Consider the following 14,776-nt stretch of genomic DNA (forward strand, 5'->3'; position numbering starts at 1 on the left):
CTGAAGGTTCTGACTGTCTTCAGAAACGATTCGATGGCATTTTGTTTTCATCTTCGCTTAATGTAATACCTAAAGGAAGTGTTCTTAATCGCAATACTGCTTTGTCCACGGAGGTTACGGGAAACAGCTCTAATTCAGCTTTTCCATAAGCGCCACCTGCTGTCAGCAAGTGGATTTACAGAGACATATATTTACATTTAGCCTGTGTGCAGTTTCTGTCTGGCCAAAAACAGACCAAATTTGCATGCCCTGCTGTAAATTTTGACCTGTTGATGAAAAACAAGCTTATGTGGATTCTACACATTTAAACAATTCAGATAAGCTATCTAGAATTACTTATGGAGCAGATAAAATACATATCATAATTTATTAATCTATTATAATTTAGACTTAACCCTTTTCTTTATTTAAAGGCTGAAATGTGAAGTTTACCTTTTTATTAAACTTTTTCAAAGCTTTATTTGAACATTTACATGAGATATTTCAACATGCTATTAAACTGTTGTCAGTCAAGTTGTCATTTAAAATCCGGTTGGATTGAAAATGTTATTGCTTTAGTGATTATGCAAACAAAAAGTAATTTTATTTGTTGTTTGTTGATTTGTAAATATAAAACTTGGTGAAGTGACTCTTTGAACATCTCCAGCACATTTTAACAATATCGTGATAATACTGATAACCGTGATAATTTGGTCACTATAATCGTGATAAGAAATGTTCATACCGTTACATCACTATTTAAACCACAGATGGCACAGAGTCTATAATTCCATAGTATACATTTTAAAATGTGGCTTAACTGTCCAAATGCTCTTTGGGACTGTACATTGCACAGCATAATTGCATGTTGATTGCTGATAAAGTCTAGCTAGGTTATGAGAGTTTGACATATTTTCTCTCATCCAAATTGGTCCTGCCACATTCAATAACTCTTTCAGCCGCCCTTGATGTTTGTTCAGTTCTGTCTAGTGTTTCAGAGGCAGAAAGCATTGTGTTATTTGTGCCAGCGTCATCGAGAGTTAAATCCGCCATTTGTTGGACTGTTTTGTTCCACATATCCTGTAGATTTTTTCCCTCGGATGTTATAATGGTGTACATATTGGTTGTTAATCATGCTCTCTACTGTAATTTTTCTTGAGTACAGCACAGCTGAAAAGAAGACTCTGTGTTGAGATATAATGCACAGAGCAGAAAGACATCTGGGTTGAAGCACCAGTGTTTCTTGTTCTGCATGGTCAGTTATTTCTGTTGATGCAGCTCAGTAAAAACAATGGAATAAAAAAATAGCGATTCAAGCAGTGTTTATAAGCGCAGCACTGATTTGTTTACAGCAGTAACCAAGGAAACGCTGTATAGCTGCTGTTCTATAAGCGCCACCTGCTGTCAGAGAGTGAATTTTGAGTTTTATTTACTATAGTTTTACAAAACTAAAGTCAGACCATGCTCTTTTTGCTTCAAATTTCGAAATTATACAATCTAATTTAGATTAAAAACTGCATGTATGCAGCATCTTTGTTTGGATCGTGATTCAGATACAGTTGTTGCCTCTAATTTTAAATGGAAAGAGCACAGGGAAAGCCTTAGTTTGTTTATATGAAGAGATTTCTTTTATTTGTGTTATTTAATTATTTGATTTGTTTTTTTTATTTCAGTTTAGTGTTATTTGACATATTTCAATTCCACAAAGAAATGTCCAGCATTTTGTCCAAGCAATAATAAAAGGACACCCTTTCATTTATAATTTGTCAAAAAAAGTTGAGAAAATCGTATCGTGAAATCATTATCGTGAATCGCATCACATTGTGAGTTGAGTGAATTGTTACATCCCTAAGTGACATACTTGCACATCATTAAAACAACAAGTAAGATATTATCATAGACGATTAATATCGCACACCCCTAATATCTAGCGATACTGCACTCTAAAAAATACTGGGTTGTTTCAACCCAACTTTGATGGACCAATACGGACGAACCCAACTTTTGGGTTAAAAATGTAATAAAAAAATGTAACCCAACAGCTGGATTAGTCCAGATTTGAAACAACCTAGCATTTTTAGAGTGTGTCAGCTTAAAAGACATTTGGCTCCAAAAAGTAAAATTTTTAAGGGCCAATAGGGCCCCCCCCCCCCTTTTTTCTGCAGTCAGTGTGATGAGCACAGCCTATTCTCCAGCCAGCAAAGGCGTTGCGGCGAAGACACAAATGCACACTCGTGTACACGGTGGATGGGCAGACTGCCATTAACACTCACTGATTCTCACATGCGCAGACGGACAGGCAAACACGTGCTGACGCACTCTCACACATATGCAGTCAGGCACAAATACACAAACATCATCTAACAAAACGATCCTTAAACCAATCACAGCAACACACCCACTAATCATATTTCAAATGACCCAAAAATACAGCAGGGGCCTGTCCTGCTTTGAGCTCAGCGATCCATAGATCAAAGGCTGTTTTATTTTGCTGTAGTCTGTCAAGCTGTGGAACCGACAGAATAATTAAAAAATCTCTTCTATTGATTACTGTCACTGAACAACGGTGGCATTCATCATCACAGCTCTGGGTTTTAAGGAAATTAAAGCTGTAACTCTATACCCATGAATACCTCCACGCAGCCTGAATCCTCACAAATGCCATGTAGTGTGTTTACATGCACAGCCTTCCTCAGGCCGAGCTCACATTTGTATCAGCAAGATAAATTGCTCACACATTAATTCCTTCTCCATAGACTATTGCTTTCTAAGCAGAGATGAAATTATGTTGTCTGCTGAGTGGAGAATAGAGCAGCAGCAGTGAGAAAATGGAGTGGAATGGATCCCTCTTTTCTGAGCTTAAACTGCCAGTTGGCAGTTATGACATCTACATCACCCTCCCCTGCGATCACTTTAATATCTCACACCCCGTGTGACTGAGAGGCCCACTGAAGAGCTGCACATGGATCAGTCTTAAAGTTCAATTATAAAAGTAAAGTTAGTCTTACACTGTGTCCTAGTGATAAGATTCCAGTGACATGCAATTTGCTGCGACGCAGCAAAATCAATCAAATATCACATCCAATCAGAAGCATGTGTGAGGGGACACTCTGAAAACTCACTGCACAAAACAAAATGAATAAGATTATAATTTAATTCATAAATATTAAAATTTTTTTAACGTAATACTGATTATCTTTGTTATGGAATAAGCTTGTTGGTTCTCATTGAGTTTAACATTCATTGTTTGCTTTCATTTATTCAGTCAACATTGAATAAAGTACATAATCAGTACCTGAGTTCATCATAGTATGTATGTTGTTCCAGCCGCAATGTTGCAGAAATAGAAACTGTTTCTGAAATAGAATCCAATGTCACTTGTCACGTGTATGTCGTGGCTGGTTAGGACAAAAACTCTGATTAACATGGAAAAGATACCTTTTATCGCATGTCACAGAGTCGTGTCACATCTGGTTAGGACATAGTGTTAACCATAGCTTAGTGTTTAGCATACTTGTTCCACCATTCTGGCACAGCTAGGAAACAAAAGTTATAAGGCTGATCTCTTAAAAAAAATCCTTACATTTAAAAAGAAAAAACACATCTCTCCTCAATAAGCTGCATGATTTGAGGTATTATTATTTTTGCCCATAGCACAGTGCCGTGACGTTTTGGCTGCAAGAAGAGGTTTTAAGAATAGTGAGAATAGAAGAATAGTAATGTTTCACAAACATCTCTAATAAAAAGTTAAATTACAAATATTTTATTAAAAGTATTAAATTATTATTATTATTATATTTAAATCTATATTTATGTCAGATCTGTTTGTCAGAGCATTTTGAGACGCATCAGGAGCACAGGAAGCAGCAGGAGCACAGCATGAGGAATGACAGGTGCTTGATGCTGCTAGGACGATTCTGTAGTAGAATGTTCCGGTGGGCATCTGCAGGAACAATAAAAACAAAGACGCTTTAAATGGGGCACACACTAAGCACTGATTTAAAGGCTTGTTGTGACAATGTTTTAGACAGCTTTGTGAAGGCAGTGTGTCTCAGTGCCACAGGCACTCAGTGTGAAGGTCACTGGTACTGACAGCCGCACAAACACACACTCTCATTGCGGTCAGAGTTGAGGCCCAGCAGAGCCACAGCAAAATAGGAGGCTTTTTTGTGGATTCTGAGATAAGCTCTATTCAAGAGCTTGAGGAAAATTGCAACATGACTGCCATCTGCTGTGAGGCTGTGTTCACCAGGCTATAATCTTACCATGTTATCACATACATCTCTGTGTGATTGTCAATATCACATACCATAACAGCTTTCAAATTGACTGTGGATCATACCAGACCGGTCTGTCCATTACATCCAGGTGGATTCAAAATCTGTCTCCCATGACCTGATAAACATAGGGTTGATAGACCCTGTTTGTGGGGGCTTAATCATCCGTCTCTCATTTCAGCCCACATAAAAATCTAAGATTAATATAGCTGCCAGCCCCCTAAAAAATCTAACCTTGCTCTTGAAGCAATAAATAATTCTTTCAGCCACAACAGTTCATTTTCAGGTAAGAATCTGAGCCCTCCAAGACTGAAATCCTGAAACAGCCCCTACATGTTAGCTGTCATCTACAGAATGTGTTTGTACAATGTGTTTCCAATTTTGGTGGTGGGGATTTTGATTCATCCCAGGATTCGAGGGTTTTGAGTCTGTTAACTAAAATGATTAGTTTAGATTAGTTCATTGATTTGTTCAGTGTCTATTTATTTAGATTTAATATTTACGCTAGCAGAGGGTGAAAAATGATCATTTTTATGTGCTTTTTTTATGTGCCGATTTGATTTGTTAAAATCAACAACATCATTTGGGTGACAACAAAGCAGATCTGTCATTTTTCCTCCATTGTGTGAACTGTTGAGTGTGACTTCAAGATATAAAAGACAGTTTTATAATGTTTAATCATAATGTTTTCTAGCCACCAAGGTCTCATTGGCTTCAAAACTGATAGACTTAAGTGAATAATAAATAAGTGTCAGTGTACGAAAATGAATGAGAATGGTTTGTTCACTTAAAAGATTTGTTTAAAAAACAAAAACAGGTTAATTGTCATGTCATTATTATGTCACTACCACATGAAATGAGCAGTAGTTCTCTAATTAAACATGCAGCTTTAGCTCAGCCATATGATGATGCTCAATTTTTTTTAATGAACAATGTGTGTAATGCTGAGGATCAAAAACAACCTAATCTATAAACCTGCTGATGTCTTCAAAACACACAGTTTGGGCAGCTGCGACTCAGTGGCAGGATTAATGATGCTGTTCTTTTATTGAATTCATTACCACGCTCCGTGAGCATTAATAAAGCCTTAATTCTTCTGTCTAAACCCAATCAGCTAATTATGACTTTTCATTTCTTGAACTGCAACTCTGCAGTTTCTTCCATGCAATTCGTCAGCTTTAGACTTTTAATATACTAATGGTTCGTGTTATGGCTGCCAATCAATATAACCAAAAAAAAAAAAAAATTAAGTGAAAGCCATACCGAGACTTGCTTTGAAACCATAAAAGTCACTTTTTTAAGATGGCATTAGTTTAAAGTTTTTTTCATATGAGCAAAAGTTCTGGTATATAATTTGACAATTTTAGGTATCTGCAGTCATATTGGTTTTGGACAATAAAGCTGGTTACATTTTAGACAAAAAAAAACCCCACAAGTTTGCATAATTACACAGTAGATAGTTCTCATTGTTTTATACAAGCACACTTTTAACTGGTCTATTTGAGCTCTTTAAAGTCTTACCAGTTTCCTTTAAGGCATTTCCTGATTTAAAGATTGCGAAAATAATCATGTCTGCTATGTCGTAACTACTCCCCCACCATGAGTGCATTTATTGACCAAAATCCTTTATATTTCTAAAATATTTTTCTTGATATATCTTGGCAAAACAAATAATCCTACCATGAAATACAGTATATTTATTTCAAACACTAAACACACGGCAAAACTACACAAAGCCATGCTCTCAGAACATCTACTGAGCATAAATACCAATTCATCCACATTCACAAGACAACTAATAATGCAATAAAATCAATGAAAAACATTGTATCAGAGTGGTAGTGGTTCACATATGTGATGGTATTGCAACCATATAAAAGCGAGCATGTAAACATTCAGAAAACACAACGTTATGAGTGAAAGTGGTCCATTTCAATCCGAACAACGTAAAAGGTCAAATTACACGCAAGTAGCGATTTTGCATGGCTTTTCCACTTATTGCAGTTTGAGCCCAAAGAGTGTGAACTACGCCGGCCATTCCAAACTCTTCAGGGATGGGGGATGGATTGGGAAGTGTTTGTCGCACATGGAAAACCAGTGTGAAGTGTTTTGTAACCTGTCAGTCAGATAAGCACATCATCACGTGTTGGGCTGCTAAAGAAAGCATGTGTTTTTGTGGTTTTTGATGAGAACGTTTTCAAGCTTGTGGTACCAATGCACAAACATTTCTTTAGCAGAGAGGGAGTGTTACAGTTCCTCATAGTCGCCCTCCTCTCTTGTCACTGAGCCTTCTTCTACAGCCAGAAAAGCTTCAAGATCATCAGTTTTCTTGCTTCGGTTTCTGCAGTCAGTGTGATGAGCACAGCCTATTCTCCAGCCAGCAAAGGCGTTGCGGCGAAGACACAAATGCACACTCGTGTACACGGTGGATGGGCAGACTGCCATTAACACTCACTGATTCTCACATGCGCAGACGGACAGGCAAACACGTGCTGACGCACTCTCACACATATGCAGTCAGGCACAAATACACAAACATCATCTAACAAAACGATCCTTAAACCAATCACAGCAACACACCCACTAATCATATTTCAAATGACCCAAAAATACAGCAGGGGCCTGTCCTGCTTTGAGCTCAGCGATCCATAGATCAAAGGCTGTTTTATTTTGCTGTAGTCTGTCAAGCTGTGGAACCGACAGAATAATTAAAAAATCTCTTCTATTGATTACTGTCACTGAACAACGGTGGCATTCATCATCACAGCTCTGGGTTTTAAGGAAATTAAAGCTGTAACTCTATACCCATGAATACCTCCACGCAGCCTGAATCCTCACAAATGCCATGTAGTGTGTTTACATGCACAGCCTTCCTCAGGCCGAGCTCACATTTGTATCAGCAAGATAAATTGCTCACACATTAATTCCTTCTCCATAGACTATTGCTTTCTAAGCAGAGATGAAATTATGTTGTCTGCTGAGTGGAGAATAGAGCAGCAGCAGTGAGAAAATGGAGTGGAATGGATCCCTCTTTTCTGAGCTTAAACTGCCAGTTGGCAGTTATGACATCTACATCACCCTCCCCTGCGATCACTTTAATATCTCACACCCCGTGTGACTGAGAGGCCCACTGAAGAGCTGCACATGGATCAGTCTTAAAGTTCAATTATAAAAGTAAAGTTAGTCTTACACTGTGTCCTAGTGATAAGATTCCAGTGACATGCAATTTGCTGCGACGCAGCAAAATCAATCAAATATCACATCCAATCAGAAGCATGTGTGAGGGGACACTCTGAAAACTCACTGCACAAAACAAAATGAATAAGATTATAATTTAATTCATAAATATTAAAATTTTTTTAACGTAATACTGATTATCTTTGTTATGGAATAAGCTTGTTGGTTCTCATTGAGTTTAACATTCATTGTTTGCTTTCATTTATTCAGTCAACATTGAATAAAGTACATAATCAGTACCTGAGTTCATCATAGTATGTATGTTGTTCCAGCCGCAATGTTGCAGAAATAGAAACTGTTTCTGAAATAGAATCCAATGTCACTTGTCACGTGTATGTCGTGGCTGGTTAGGACAAAAACTCTGATTAACATGGAAAAGATACCTTTTATCGCATGTCACAGAGTCGTGTCACATCTGGTTAGGACATAGTGTTAACCATAGCTTAGTGTTTAGCATACTTGTTCCACCATTCTGGCACAGCTAGGAAACAAAAGTTATAAGGCTGATCTCTTAAAAAAAATCCTTACATTTAAAAAGAAAAAACACATCTCTCCTCAATAAGCTGCATGATTTGAGGTATTATTATTTTTGCCCATAGCACAGTGCCGTGACGTTTTGGCTGCAAGAAGAGGTTTTAAGAATAGTGAGAATAGAAGAATAGTAATGTTTCACAAACATCTCTAATAAAAAGTTAAATTACAAATATTTTATTAAAAGTATTAAATTATTATTATTATTATATTTAAATCTATATTTATGTCAGATCTGTTTGTCAGAGCATTTTGAGACGCATCAGGAGCACAGGAAGCAGCAGGAGCACAGCATGAGGAATGACAGGTGCTTGATGCTGCTAGGACGATTCTGTAGTAGAATGTTCCGGTGGGCATCTGCAGGAACAATAAAAACAAAGACGCTTTAAATGGGGCACACACTAAGCACTGATTTAAAGGCTTGTTGTGACAATGTTTTAGACAGCTTTGTGAAGGCAGTGTGTCTCAGTGCCACAGGCACTCAGTGTGAAGGTCACTGGTACTGACAGCCGCACAAACACACACTCTCATTGCGGTCAGAGTTGAGGCCCAGCAGAGCCACAGCAAAATAGGAGGCTTTTTTGTGGATTCTGAGATAAGCTCTATTCAAGAGCTTGAGGAAAATTGCAACATGACTGCCATCTGCTGTGAGGCTGTGTTCACCAGGCTATAATCTTACCATGTTATCACATACATCTCTGTGTGATTGTCAATATCACATACCATAACAGCTTTCAAATTGACTGTGGATCATACCAGACCGGTCTGTCCATTACATCCAGGTGGATTCAAAATCTGTCTCCCATGACCTGATAAACATAGGGTTGATAGACCCTGTTTGTGGGGGCTTAATCATCCGTCTCTCATTTCAGCCCACATAAAAATCTAAGATTAATATAGCTGCCAGCCCCCTAAAAAATCTAACCTTGCTCTTGAAGCAATAAATAATTCTTTCAGCCACAACAGTTCATTTTCAGGTAAGAATCTGAGCCCTCCAAGACTGAAATCCTGAAACAGCCCCTACATGTTAGCTGTCATCTACAGAATGTGTTTGTACAATGTGTTTCCAATTTTGGTGGTGGGGATTTTGATTCATCCCAGGATTCGAGGGTTTTGAGTCTGTTAACTAAAATGATTAGTTTAGATTAGTTCATTGATTTGTTCAGTGTCTATTTATTTAGATTTAATATTTACGCTAGCAGAGGGTGAAAAATGATCATTTTTATGTGCTTTTTTTATGTGCCGATTTGATTTGTTAAAATCAACAACATCATTTGGGTGACAACAAAGCAGATCTGTCATTTTTCCTCCATTGTGTGAACTGTTGAGTGTGACTTCAAGATATAAAAGACAGTTTTATAATGTTTAATCATAATGTTTTCTAGCCACCAAGGTCTCATTGGCTTCAAAAGTGATAGACTTAAGTGAATAATAAATAAGTGTCAGTGTACGAAAATGAATGAGAATGGTTTGTTCACTTAAAAGATTTGTTTAAAAAACAAAAACAGGTTAATTGTCATGTCATTATTATGTCACTACCACATGAAATGAGCAGTAGTTCTCGAATTAAACATGCAGCTTTAGCTCAGCCATATGATGATGCTCAATTTTTTTTAATGAACAATGTGTGTAATGCTGAGGATCAAAAACAACCTAATCTATAAACCTGCTGATGTCTTCAAAACACACAGTTTGGGCAGCTGCGACTCAGTGGCAGGATTAATGATGCTGTTCTTTTATTGAATTCATTACCATGCTCCGTGAGCATTAATAAAGCCTTAATTCTTCTGTCTAAACCCAATCAGCTAATTATGACTTTTCATTTCTTGAACTGCAACTCTGCAGTTTCTTGCCTGGATTATTACCCATGATCCAACTGATGTAGCTGCCAGAAACCAAGTGTGTGAGATCACTGATGGATGAGTAGCAGTGAAATTAACAGTGAAATGTGAAGGTCAATATACAGTCTCTAGAGCATGTAGTTTCATGGCTCTGCTATAACACATTAAGAGGTAGTTTTTGTTTATGTAACAGAGCTGCCAATTCTTGCTAGAACTGTGACATTTCAAAGAGGGTGCAGACAAGTTTAGTGATTTTATATAGCTGTGAGTCCACTGATAGTTATGAATAATCAAAAGTAGTTATAATTGCTACCTTATGACTTGAGGGCTCAACAGTTATTCTAATATTAGATTGCATTATCTATCTATCTGTCTATCTATCTATCTATCTATCATCTCACATACATCTAACTATATAATTTTTTTAATACAATTATTTCACATATTTCAAATATTTCATTTGTTATTATGTATATACACTATTGTTTAAAAGTTTGTGGTTGGTAATAGGGTTGCAAAAGGGTGATAAATGTCCGGTAAATTTACGGAAACTTTCCAAAAATCCCTGGAATATTCGAAAAAATCCTGGTAAGTTTACTAAATTTCTGTAATGTTTCCGAAATGTACTGGAAATGTTCCACCTTTATGCAACCCTAGTTGGTAATATGTTTTAAACTTACTTATGTCACTTAAAATAAAATAAAAAACTGTAAAATAATATATATTTTTTAATATTATTCCAATTCAAAATAACTGATTACTGTTCTAATATGTTTTAAAATGTAATTAATTCCAGTGATGGCAAAGCTGAAGCACTTTCTTAATGTTCTTTCTAATCTGAGATCATTCCCTTAAATGGGAGCACTAGAGGAGCAATGGTGGGAATTTGATTTATGAGCAAGGAAGAGCCTGTCATTTGCTGCCTCCCCCTTTAATAAAACGATATGAAACTTGCCTTCATTAAAAAAAAAAAGTCATGGAGAAAGAACAACTGAGAAACATTAGAGCTGAGATATTTCCGAGACGGATATTGCCAGCACTGACACAGATGATTGTCTTGTTTGATGGCATTTTGTTGGAGATAAATGTTTAAGAGGCAGAGGAGCCAGTAGAGCGTTAGATGTGCCTGGATTATTACCCATGATCCAACTGATGTAGCTGCCAGAAACCAAGTGTGTGAGATCACTGATGGATGAGTAGCAGTGAAATTAACAGTGAAATGTGAAGGTCAATATACAGTCTCTAGAGCATGTAGTTTCATGGCTCTGCTGTAACACATTAAGAGGTAGTTTTTGTTTATGTAACAGAGCTGCCAATTCTTGCTAGAACTGTGACATTTCAAAGAGGGTGCAGACAAGTTTAGTGAGTTTATATAGCTGTGAGTCCACTGATAGTTATGAATAATCAAAAGTAGTTATAATTGCTACCTTATGACTTGAGGGCTCAACAGTTATTCTAATATTAGATTGCATTATCTATCTATCTGTCTATCTATCTATCTATCATCTCACATACATCTAACTATATAATTTTTTTAATACAATTATTTCACATATTTCAAATATTTCATTTGTTATTATGTATATACACTATTGTTTAAAAGTTTGTGGTTGGTAATAGGGTTGCAAAAGGGTGATAAATGTCCGGTAAATTTCCGGAAACTTTCCAAAAATCCCTGGAATATTCGAAAAAATCCTGGTAAGTTTACTAAATTTCTGTAATGTTTCCGAAATGTACTGGAAATGTTCCACCTTTATGCAACCCTAGTTGGTAATATGTTTTAAAGTTACTTATGTCACTTAAAATAAAATAAAAAACTGTAAAATAATATATATTTTTTAATATTATTCCAATTCAAAATAACTGATTACTGTTCTAATATGTTTTAAAATGTAATTAATTCCAGTGATGGCAAAGCTGAAGCACTTTTAGTCCTTTTTATGTCCCAGTTTACTTTTAATAATTTTTTTAAATGTATTTACTCTCTTTCATTATGGTGATGATGATAATGATGACGATGGTGGTAAACAATATCTCATCAGACATGCTGCTTAGTGAATGGAGGAGTGCTGATGGTGCTTCCTTTGGAGGGAACGCCTTGGGCTTTAGTAGTACCCTCATTAAGAAAAGTAGGTCAGGCGGCATGTGTGTATGTGTTCACCTCTGTCTTTCCCTGTAGTGACACACGAGAGAGAAAGACATACACGCATATAAAGAGACGAGGCTTACTGTATCTGGCCTACTAATAGAGAAAGTGCCACAAAGTGAAGAGAACAATGAATATTGTATGGCTTGTGATGTGGAGCCTGGGAAAAGGGGGACGTTTGGTGGGGAGAGTGGAGTTTTCTGGCCCATCCCCCAGCATGCTCTGCTGCAGCAGCACAGTGCAAACCTGCATGCTAGTGCCAGTGAGAGAGGGAGAGATGGGTCAGACAGGGTTCCTGTGAGTTTAGTATTCTGCTCTGAGCCGCCACACTCCAAGGGTTTACGTTCACAGTTGCACTGACAACCAGAGTCTCACAACCGTAGCCATGGTTACTGCATATTTTATGCACCAATCACAGAGAGCGAGTTGTGACAGAAAATCCAGTGAGGGCTTTTTGTCTCTGCCACTTTGAAGAACCGTCTGCACTACTGGGTTAAGAGCACAGGACCCTACTGCACTCCGGACATGCTAAATCATAATGCATTGTGGGAAAATACTAAAGAACATAAAGGATATTCATTATAGAAGTATTTGTCCACTACCCTGAACAAACATTTTCAATAGATTTATTAAAAACTAAAATAAATAAAAGTTCTTTAGTGGCAGTGATTTTCTGCATATTCTAAATAGTCTGAAATGTTTTTATCTGTTGAAGACTGGAATGTACTGTAGCTGTATGAGTTTGTTATTTGGAAAGTCATAGCTGTTTTTTGTGCCGCATTCAAGATGGAATGATTCAATCTTGTATATACAAACAGACACACACAATCTGCTGCCTCATATATAATCACGTGTTCTTACACTGGCAGACTTTGCTATTATCAAAAACAGCTGAGCAAACATACACACAGTGACACATGCACATTGATGAATGAGGTTGCAGTTCAAACACAGGCTCCTTGTATTAACCTCAGATGTTCAGTTCTGTGAAAGTTAATGAGTGTATGTGGTTGACAGTGTTGTCCGCCAGTATAGTCCTTTGTAAAGGCAGTTGATGTGGTCTAGCTGAAGGGAGGCACAGGAGAAATCAGGAGAGCAAGAGACATTAACATCTGTTAAGTGCTGTTGGTCTTTGTATTAACAGGGCCAACTATAAATCAATAAACAATTATTAGTTATTCCTAATGATCCCATTGTCATTTTTTGTCATATACTGTATATATATATATCTAAATATATACACGTGTGTGTGTGCATGCCTATCTGTATTTTTTATATGTATATATTGTATATTACAGTTAATACACAGACACACACACACACACACACACACATACTGGTTTCCATTTTTTGTGGTAGCATTCCATTGACGTAACAGTTTTATACTGTATAACTGTATTATCTATCCCGTTACCCTAACCCTACTCCTAAATCTACCCCTCACAGAAACCTTCTGCTATTTTAGATTTTCAAAACACTTCATTATATGTGATTTATAAGCTTGTTTCCTCGTGGAAAACAAAAAAGTTCAAAATTTACTGGTATTACTATACTTGTGGGAACATTTGGTCCTCATAATGTAGGAAATACCAGGTACACACACACACACACACTTGTTGTTTGATAACCTTATGGGCCAACTATAAATCAATAAACAATGATTAGTTATTCCTAATGATCCCATTGTCATTTTTTGTCATATACTGTATATATATATATCTAAATATATACACGTGTGTGTGTGCATGCCTATCTGTATTTTTTATATGTATATATTGTATATTACAGTTAATACACAGACACACACACACACACACACATACTGGTTTCCATTTTTTGTGGTAGCATTCCATTGACGTAACAGTTTTATACTGTATAACTGTATTTTCTATCCCGTTACCCTAACCCTACTCCTAAATCTACCCCTCACAGAAACCTTCTGCTATTTTAGATTTTCAAAACACTTCATTATATGTGATTTATAAGCTTGTTTCCTCGTGGAAAACAAAAAAGTTCAAAATTTACTGGTATTACTATACTTGTGGGAACATTTGGTCCTCATAATGTAGGAAATACCAGGTACACACACACACACACACTTGTTGTTTGATAACCTTATACTGATTCATACTGAAAAATAAGACCAAAAGCTCCATTTACAACAGTTTGATGATTTTTCAATTCAAATTCAATAAAGGAATTGGCATTCTTAATTAAATTCTGACGTCCTGTTTATGTCATTATTATGTGTTATTTGCAGATTTTCACCACTGCACCATGCAGCTCTCAATGGAAATGTGGAGGTTATATCACTGCTGCTGGAGTCTCAGGCCATAGTGGACATCAGGGACCAGAAAGGTACCAGAAAAACATCAGTGTAATTTTTTTACTTCACATTGGCATCTTTAAATGAAGTATTTGACATGTTTTGGCACACAGATAAAAAAGTACAGTATTGCTTTGGATGTCACGTCCAAACAACCTGAAACAAGCGTAACTCTAATGTGTATATTTAGCAGTGCAGTAATATTAAAAGTCTTTCTTTTCATGTTCCAGGGATGCGGCCTCTGCATTATGCAGCATGGCAGGGAAAGTCAGAGCCCATGAAGTTGCTACTGAAGTCAGGCTCCTCAGTGAACGGTCAATCTAATGAGGGTCAGATCCCCCTGCACCTGGCTGCTCAACACGGACACTATGACGTAGTGAGTACACACTGCTACAACACCATGCCCACTGTTGTTCAAAGACTCCATATGAGCCTCGGT

General features: G+C 36.9%; 1 protein-coding gene across 1 annotated transcript in view; it reads left to right on the forward strand.

Annotated features, from left to right (window-relative positions):
• LOC107590439 (caskin-1-like) overlaps positions 1–14,776 on the forward strand; it is a 93,401-nt gene that overhangs the window by 59,757 nt on the left and 18,868 nt on the right. The window contains exons 3-4 of the mRNA XM_016279182.1: positions 14,272–14,369; positions 14,568–14,713. Of these exons, the coding sequence (XP_016134668.1) occupies positions 14,272–14,369; positions 14,568–14,713 (244 nt within the window). The remainder of the gene's footprint in view (positions 1–14,271; positions 14,370–14,567; positions 14,714–14,776) is intronic.

The sequence above is a fragment of the Sinocyclocheilus grahami genome, unplaced genomic scaffold, assembly GCF_001515645.1.
Source record: "Sinocyclocheilus grahami isolate Dianchi unplaced genomic scaffold, SAMN03320097.WGS_v1.1 scaffold127.1, whole genome shotgun sequence".
In the NCBI taxonomy this organism is placed as follows: domain Eukaryota; kingdom Metazoa; phylum Chordata; class Actinopteri; order Cypriniformes; family Cyprinidae; genus Sinocyclocheilus; species Sinocyclocheilus grahami.